We start from the raw sequence: 9,368 nt of genomic DNA, 5'->3' as shown, positions 1-9,368 counted from the left end.
TCCAGTGATCTTTGTAGGAGGACTGGAATTTGGATTTGTTGCCTGTGTCTATGTATCCCTTTGGGATTTGAGATGTTCTTTTACATTTAAAATGTCTTCTATAAATAAAGACTAAAAAAAAAAAAAAAAAAATATGCTTTAAAAAAAAATTATATTTTTGGGAAGGTTTTTTCAATTTTAATGTGACTGTTCGGAGGTTGATTTAGGGGGTCTTGGATGTTGTCTGCTATTGGAGGCCCGAGTACATTTAGGGGGGGGGGGGTATCTTCTGATATTAATAGAGGGTGTGTTACACGTGTTTTTGCTTCTTCCAGATGCTCACCCTGTGAAGTGTTCTCCCAGATTGACACCTATTCCAGGCTGGAGAGCAGCGGCCATAGGACAGTAGCTTCCTGTTATCAGCCATTTATGTTGGGGAGAAGATAACTTTTTAGTTCTTCAATGGGATGACTGACAGAGTCCAGAATGACCCTTACCCCAAATCCTTGCACTGCTGCACCATAATAATCTGCAAACTCCAGGCTTTCAGGCCCCAAACATTTATATAACGGTCTGACATCTGGAAGCTTCATACAATCATCCATTAGTTAATTTATAAATATTCCAAAAACTTTATAAGAAGAAAAAATAATTTTGTGACTGCTGCCATCTGGTGGCCATTCCCGTACATGACACACAGCGGCACGGCAAAGGTGTGTAAACTAATTTATTACTTTTTTATGACCCTCTTCAACTCGAGATTGAGATCACTTTACTCAGAAGAAATATGTCCACACAGCTTTATAAAATTTAATGTAAAATTATTTACAGAGGTCGACAACCCGGGAAAGTGCTCAGACTTTGCAATCATTATTTTTTTTTTAAATACGTAAGGCGCCCAGAAAGTTTGATAATTAAAAATATAAATAGCTCTTTTTGTGTGAAGGAGAAATCGCCAGCGTTCAGATTATTTGTATTACATTTACACTGAATCAGGAACTGGCCCTTTAATTGCTTCCCACTTGGGCTAGATGGCAGATTGATCTGGGTGCAGATGGTCGGACACTGCATTGACCACTGGCTGCAACCAGCTTGAGATTTGTGTTGCTGCCACTTAAACACATAGTCTTGTATTGCGCCCCCTATATCATGTGACACACATTATTATAGATGCAACTGCGTTTTGAGTCTCCATGTAGCCCCAGTCTAAGAACTCAATGGGGTGTCAACAGAGTGCCAAAGAGCAGGAAAGCTTGAGGGAACCAGAGTTAGGCAGCAGGAGGACATCTTGCTCAGTTACTGCCCCTTGGCCCCAGCTGGTTGCAGCTTGGCTCGGGCGGTCTTCAATCTTTGTTCTTCTTGCAGGTTACGCAGACAAGCGTTCCGGCTTATGGGTTGAACATTAGGCTGTGGGAACCAACCAGACTGCTGATCCGAGAGGCGGATACCATGTAGCCATCCTACAAGGTACAAAGAAGTAGATCAACATAGGAAACGCCCCCGAGGAGCAACCTAGACACATCGTCTTCTCCCCACGCCCACCAAACATCTCTACTCACCATCATCACTGTTCTGCGTTATCATGAGAATATCAGCCTTCTCCAGGGACAGTTCATCGTTTTCTCGTGCTTTATAGGACTTTAAACATTGCATCTGGGAGAGACCTGAGACCAAACAATGGTGAGAAGAAAGAGGTGATGATGATTCATGTATAAACGTGCAATGCTCTTCATAGGAGCAGTATTATAGTAGTTATATTCTTGTACATAGGAGCAGTATTATAGTAGTTATATTCTTGTACATAGGAGCAGTATTATAGTAGTTATATTCCTGTACATAGGAGCAGTATTATAGTAGTTATATTCCAGTACATAGGAGGCAGTATTATAGTAGTTATATTCCTGTACATAGGAGGCAGTATTATAGTAGTTATATTCCTGTACATAGGAGGCAGTATTATAGTAGTTATATTCTTGTACATAGGAGCAGTATTATAGTAGTTATATTCTTGTACATAGGAGCAGTATTATAGTAGTTATATTCTTGTACATAGGAGCAGTATTATAGTAGTTATAGTCTTGTACATAGGAGCAGTATTATAGTAGTTATATTCTTGTACATAGGAGCAGTATTATAGTAGTTATATTCTTGTACATAGGAGCAGTATTATAGTAGTTATATTCTTGTACATAGGAGCAGTATTATAGTAGTTATATTCTTGTACATAGGAGGCAGTATTATAGTAGTTATATTCTTGTACATAGGAGGCAGTATTATAGTAGTTATATTCTTGTACATAGGAGGCAGTATTATAGTAGTTATATTCTTGTACATAGGAGGCAGTATTATAGTAGTTATATTCTTGTACATAGGAGGCAGTATTATAGTAGTTATATTCTTGTACATAGGAGCAGTATTATAGTAGTTATATTCTTGTACATAGGAGGCAGTATTATAGTAGTTATATTCTTGTACATAGGAGCAGTATTATAGTAGTTATATTCTTGTACATAGGAGCAGTATTATAGTAGTTATACTCTTGTACATAGGAGCAGTATTATAGTAGTTATATTCTTGTACATAGGAGGCAGTATTATAGTAGTTATATTATTGTACATAGGAGCAGTATTATAGTAGTTATATTCTTGTACATAGGAGCAGTATTATAGTAGTTATATTCTTGTACATAGGAGCAGTATTATAGTAGTTATATTCCTGTACATAGGAGGCAGTATTATAGTAGTTATATTCCTGTACATAGGAGGCAGTATTATAGTAGTTATATTCTTGTACATAGGAGCAGTATTATAGTAGTTATATTCTTGTACATAGGAGCAGTATTATAGTAGTTATATTCTTGTACATAGGAGCAGTATTATAGTAGTTATATTCTTGTAGATAGGAGCAGATTATAGTAGTTATATTCTTGTACATAGGAGCAGTATTATAGTAGCTATATTCTTGTACATAGGAGCAGTATTATAGTAGTATTATTCTTGTACATAGGAGGCAGTATTATAGGAGTTACTTTGTCAATATTAATATCTCACCATGAACCCCCCAGAAGTCAGTCTCTTCTTTGGGGGGAGACAATGCACAAATCCATCTCAGCTTCTGACTCCTGGAAAGGTTAAACAATATCGATATTTTTATGCAAAACATTTCACAAGAAACAACAAAAAGGTAATGATATTAGCAAAATATATGCCCAGGCTGCACGACATGTCATTATATAGACAAAATGTCTCATTCTGGACTCCTGTTACCCTTATTGATGCTCATTGATCAGGACAGGGGATGCAGTAGATTTGTGCTGCCGATCTGCTTAGCTCATACAGCATTGACTAGGCTAGATACAATTGTAACAAACCCTCAGGAGTGAGAAGAGATCTATGAAGTTCACACAGATTTTCAGCCTCTAAATGTAAATAAAATCATTCCCATTCACTGACAAAAAGCAGAGGTGTTAAAATGGCACAGTATTGGGTCTATGAGCAGCTTCAGCATTAAACACTCACTGCGTCTCGGTCCTGAAGATGTACTCCGTCTCTCTTCCGTCCTGAGAGGACTCCCGCCCCATTGCAGCAGAATCCCGGAGGAAGACGCGGAATATGTTCTTCTGGTTGGTGTGGAGTTTAATTTCACATCGTTCCACGCGGAACTCAGATGCGTGATCGAATACGACGAAACGCCCTCCTCTAAGATACGATGAGAAATACATCAACAGCTGCGCTCAATAAACACATATATAACGTGGCATTCAGAAATTCTTATAATCCAGAACCCAGGTCAGAATCTCATCTGGAATCATCTCCATATGTCTGGTGACAACTAGTTAGGTAACATTTTAAAGATCAATTCCATGTCCACTTTCAACCTTTACCTATTTGTCTTTGAATATGTCAGTCTTCACTGTACGTCTGTTATTCTATTCATGTACCAGGATGCTCTGATAACTATAGGTCCTGTTTAATTCGTGTACATAAACTTTCCGAAAGCTTCTGACAGGTCATAGTAATGTGTCACAGGTCCATAGAGTCCAAGGTGCTGAGACCTCCAACTGAACGCTACAATGCCCCTTCATGTCAGTGTTTGGTGGGGGGGCTCCGCACCCAGAACCCCGCCGACATGCCACTATGATAGATGGCGTTATCCTACAGATTTATAACTCTTAGGCCTCTTTCACACGGGCGTTGCGGGAACACGTGCGATTTTTCCGCGCGAGTGCAAAACATTGTAATGCGTTTTGCACTCGCGTGAGGAAAATCGGCATGTTTGGTACCCAAACCCGAACTTCTTCACAGAAGTTCGGGCTTGGGATCGGTGTTCTGTAGATTGCTATTATTTTCACTTATAACCATGTTATAAGGGAAAATAATAGCATTCTGAATACAGAATGCATAGTACAATAGCGCTGGAGGGGTTAAAAAAAATAAAAAATAAAAAATAATTTAACTCTCCTTAATCCACTTGATCGCGCAGCCGGCATCTCCTTCTGTCTTCTTATTTGCTGTGTGCAGGAAAAGGACCTGTGGTGACGTCACTGCGCTCATCACATGATCCATCACCATGGTAAAAGATCATGTGACGGACCATGTGATGACCGGAGTGACGTCACCACAGGTCCTTTTCCTGCACACAGCAAATAAGAAGACAGACGAGATGCCGGCTGCGCGATCAAGTGGATTAAGGTGAGTTAAATTATTTTTTATTTTTTCTTTTTTTTAACCCCTCCAGCGCTATTGTACTATGCATTCTGTATTCAGAATGCTATTATTTCCCCTTATAACCATGTTATAAGGGAAAATAATAATGATCGGGTCTCCATCCCGATCGTCTCCTAGCAACCGTACGTGAAAATCGCACCGCATCCGCACTTGCTTGCGATTTTCACGCAGCCCCATTCACTTCTATGGGGCCTGCGTTGCGTGAAAAACGCACAAAATAGAGCATGCTGCGATTTTCACGCAACGCACAAGTGATGCGTGAAAATCACCGCTCGTGTGCACAGCCCCATAGAAATGAATGGGTCCGGATTCAGTGCGGGTGCAATGCGTTCACCTCACGCATCGCACCCGCGCGGAAAACTCGCCCGTGTGAAAGGGGCCTTAGACTCCTTGCAGACGAGCGTTTCGCAAGCAAGTTCATTCAGTTTTGTCTGCGATCCCGTTCAGTTTATTCCGTGCGGGTACAATGCGATTTAATACCTTTTGCACGCGCGTCATAAAAAAATGACGATATACAAACAACATCTCTTAGCAACCATCCGTGAAAAACGCATCGCATCCGCACTTCCATGCAGCCCCATTCACTTCTATGGGGCCTGCGTTGCGTGAAAAACGCAAAATATAGAACATGCAGCGATTTTCACAAAACGCACAAGTGATGCGTGAAAAACATCATCAACGCTCATGCGCACAGACCCATTGAAACGAATGGGTCCGGATTCAGTGCGGGCGTAATGTGTTCACGTCGCACATTGCACCCGCGCGGAATACTCGCTCGTCAAAGCAAACGCATTGTGCCGGCACTAAATCCGGCCCCCATAGAAGTGAATGGGGCAGCATGAAAATCACATTGCATCCGCAAGCAGGTGCAGATGCTGCGATGCGTTTTTCACTGATGGTTGCTAAGAGATGTTGTATGTAAACCTTCCGTTTTTTATCACGTGCGTGCAAAACACATTAAATCGAATTGCACCCGCATGATAAAAACTGAAAGCAATCGCATAAAAAACTGAATGAACTTGCTTGTGAAATCGCGCATTTTTCACTGAAAGCATCCGGACCTAATCCGCTCACGCTCGTCTGCAATGGACCTTACATCCCCATGAAAAGGCGTCCGTCCTGCTTCACCTGCTTCTCTAAGAGACAATAGAGAGGAGACTACTGAGCATGTCCGCTCCACCTCTGAACGCAGGAGGCAGCGGACCAGAAGGATGCCAGCAGGGGGCGCTACCAGAGAGGGAAATGTAATGCACATAATACCCCCCTCCCCCAAACGAGGGTCATTTATGATTAGGTATACTCCACTTTTTGGCGTATATCAGTCGCAGATTCAATCGCAAAAGGGATTTGCTGCAAAATCTGTGACTTCTTCCCCTTCCGCTCACGTCAGTTTTGCGTCAGTTTAGGCGCCAGACGTAGATGAGCCTAAGTTTTGTTGAGGCAGACGCCTCTTTATAATTTAGGAGCATCAAGCGCCAGCGCAGGAGTATTAACACCGGTCTTTATAAATGACCCCAAATACTCTTATTGCATGTACATTGCAATGTCCTGCTCATTGCTCAGTAATACGGTTTGTGGGATAACCCCTTAAACGAGTTGCTAAGACGTAGAAGACTAACTCTCTGATGCGAGACAGCAGTAGACAGTCGTTGAAGAGATGCAGGTAGACAGGCCGAGTGGTGACTTTCCATTTGAAGCTCATAGAATTGAACTCCAGAGACGTCACTTCCCCATGTTTAACAAGACGCCGAGACTGGGAGATGAGGGGAAAGATCTGCAACGACAAAGAACCGACACTAAGCGTTCATGGTTAATCAAGGAGCAATCCGACTGGCCAAATATATGTATATATACACACACACACACAGTGACGTTCATTTAATCCATAATCAGTAAATTACTTGTTTTACATCCTGTATTATGCTCCAGAGCTGCACTCACTATTCTGCTGGTGCAGTCACTGTGTACATACATTACTTATCCTGTACTGATCCTGAGTTACATCCTGTATTATACTCCAGAGCTGCACTCTCTATTCTGCTGGTGCAGTCACGGTGTACATACATTACTTATCCTGTACTGATCCTGAGTTACATCCTGTATTATACTCCAGAGCTGCACTCACTATTCTGCTGGTGCAGTCACTGTGTACATACATTACTTATCCTGTACTGATCCTGAGTTATATATCTGTATTATACTCCAGAGCTGCACTCACTATTCTGCTGGTGCAGTCACTGTGTACATACATTACTTATCCTGTACCAATCCCGAGTAACATCCTGCATTATACTCCAGAGCTGCACTCACTATTCTGCAAATAGACAGAAAAAACAACAACCTAGTGGCTGCAGGACACAGCCTTGAAGGAAGGACGGCCACTGAGGACCTGGGACAGACACTCACCTTACACTCAAACTGAATCTTCTGGTTGAGCAGAATCAGCTCCTCTGTGTCCTTCATCCTCTGCACGCTCTCATTACAGTCTCGGATCAGCTGCCAAACAAACAAGGTACTCTCTGAGACAGAGATACAGGGACTGCCTGGACTCCTCTAACATCATCAAAAAGTCACCAACTATTTTATTTTGCTGCATAGAAGCGATCCGTACCATTGAAATGAATGGAACGGCTTGGGTGTAATTACTCCTGCTCACTGCTGCAGATGCAACGGCAAGAAGGTAAACAGTGAGGAGGAGGCAGCGCTGGCACGGCGCGCGCCTTCTCTTCAAACAGCTGATCAGTGGGGGTGCCGGGTGTCAGACCCCAGCCGATCTGATATTGATGACCTATCCTGAGGATAGGTCATCAATAAATATAACTTGGACAACCCCTTTAATGGGGCCACGTGGATCCGCAACAAAATGCAGATTGGACACGGTCCAAAGCTACGGTTATGGGCATGAAGCTCAAGTCTTTAAATCCCCCATATATTGGTATCTAGGAGTCAGATCCAACAGAAGAGCTTGTAACCGGTCGAGTGGCATCTTGTCAACTAGGTCAGGGATCAGCAACCTCCGGCACTCCAGCTGTTGTGAAACTACAATTCCCAGCATGCTCCATTCATTTCTATATGAGTTCTTAGAAAAGCAGAGCAAATATGCTTGCTGGGAGTTGTAGTTTCACAACAGCTGGAGTGCCGGAGGTTGCCTACCCCTGAACTAGGAGCTGCCGTCTCCAGCATCTTTCAGGGGTCTCTCCTAGACGACAAGACTGGTGATCTTCCCCTCCCCCTCGCCCATCCCAAACCACGCCTAAATGTCGCCCACTTTGATATGCTTTTCATTTCATTTTCATTGAATTAAAATGAACTAACAAGTAGTATAGCAGGAATGTGGCATTTCAGGTTTTTAATTCAAATTCAGTGTGTTGACTCAGTTGTCCAGTGTGGTGGGGGTTAAACCAAAAAGGCTTGTCCAGACAGGTCATTGTCTGTAAGGCATTGATTATAAAAAGCTTATCATTTGATAAGGACTTATAAAGTGATATGAAAAAAGCATGGGCGTATATAAAATTCAGATCAAAATGATAATCAAAGCACAAAATGATATAAAAAGGCATATCAAAATTATATCAAAATGCACAAAATCATATCAAAATGTTATAAATGCGATAAAAAGTGTTAATAAAAGCTTATCATTTGATAAGGACTTATAAAGGGATATGAAAAGCTTATCTTTTGATATAAAATTTATATTAAGCCGTATAAAATGATATGAAAAGCATATCAAAGTGGGCGGCATTTAGGCGTGGTTTGAGAGAGGCGAGGGGAGAGAAATGGGCGGATCCGGGGCGGGGTTAGGGCGTTTCTGGGAGTGTTCATGGTGTGAAAAGGGGTGGGGCACCTGTCACTTTGAGTTTAACGAGACACGGGGCCCTAAACTACTAATACCTTTGGAGGGGGAGCTCACTACACACTACGCTCCCGCACATACTACATACTGGTAAGCGTTCCTGTCAGGCTGCTCAGACATGGTGACATATGGTAGTCAGGATCGCATCATTATCTATTGTAGGGCAGTGAGGCTGTGCCCCCTCACCCACCAGGCAGCTCTGGAAGTGGAGGCAACCAGCCCTCCTCACATTCTAGAGCAGGATGCTGGGCTGACATTTTAAATAATTCCCGGAGAACTCCTTTAAAGTGGTTTTCTAAGAGTATAATATGAATGACCTGTCCTCCCAGATAGATCATCAATATCTGATTGGTAGGGGTCCGACACCCAACATCCCCACCGATCCGCTGTTTGAACGGCACTAGACCGTGTGACGTCACGTTTATCAGTCACATGTCAAGTGAATAGGACTGAGCTGCAATACCAAGCACAGCCACTATACAACGTATGGCGCTCTGTATGGTGAGCTGCGAGGAGGCTGCATCAGATATAGCATAACCGACTGCTGTCAGCTGAGACCCCCAGCGATCATCAGAACAGAGATGCCGGAAGTCTCCTCGGAGAATGCGCTGCACATAAAGGATCACCGCTCCAGGCACGTATATGGGATCGCCGGAGAATCCAAGCGTCTCACCTTCTCCAGCGCATTGTGGGCCTCTGTGGCTTCCAGCTCCTTTGTAGACCCCGGAGCAGAACGCTTCAGAATATTCTGCGGAGATGAGGAGAGATATCAGGGGTTAATCAGTGCAATACAAAAAGTTCCAAAATTT

General features: G+C 42.7%; 1 protein-coding gene across 5 annotated transcripts in view; it reads right to left on the bottom strand.

Moving 5' to 3' along the window:
- Positions 1–775: 775 nt before the first annotated feature.
- The window catches only part of LOC122940080, a 51,157-nt gene continuing 42,564 nt past the window's right edge, over positions 776–9,368 (bottom strand). For all 5 annotated transcript variants that reach the window (XM_044296420.1, XM_044296423.1, XM_044296424.1 and 2 more), the window contains 7 exons: positions 9,233–9,307; positions 7,113–7,202; positions 6,326–6,480; positions 3,498–3,677; positions 3,030–3,100; positions 1,539–1,643; positions 776–1,439 (listed from right to left, as the gene is read on the bottom strand). In XM_044296420.1, coding sequence (XP_044152355.1) covers positions 1,276–1,439; positions 1,539–1,643; positions 3,030–3,100; positions 3,498–3,677; positions 6,326–6,480; positions 7,113–7,202; positions 9,233–9,307 — 840 coding nt within the window. In that variant the 3' untranslated portion in view covers positions 776–1,275. The remainder of the gene's footprint in view (positions 1,440–1,538; positions 1,644–3,029; positions 3,101–3,497; positions 3,678–6,325; positions 6,481–7,112; positions 7,203–9,232; positions 9,308–9,368) is intronic.

Source organism: Bufo gargarizans, chromosome 6 (assembly GCF_014858855.1).
Source record: "Bufo gargarizans isolate SCDJY-AF-19 chromosome 6, ASM1485885v1, whole genome shotgun sequence".
Lineage (NCBI taxonomy): Eukaryota > Metazoa > Chordata > Amphibia > Anura > Bufonidae > Bufo > Bufo gargarizans.
Note: the sequence above shows the minus strand (reverse complement) of the source record. Positions and strands in the feature narration are given on the sequence as shown.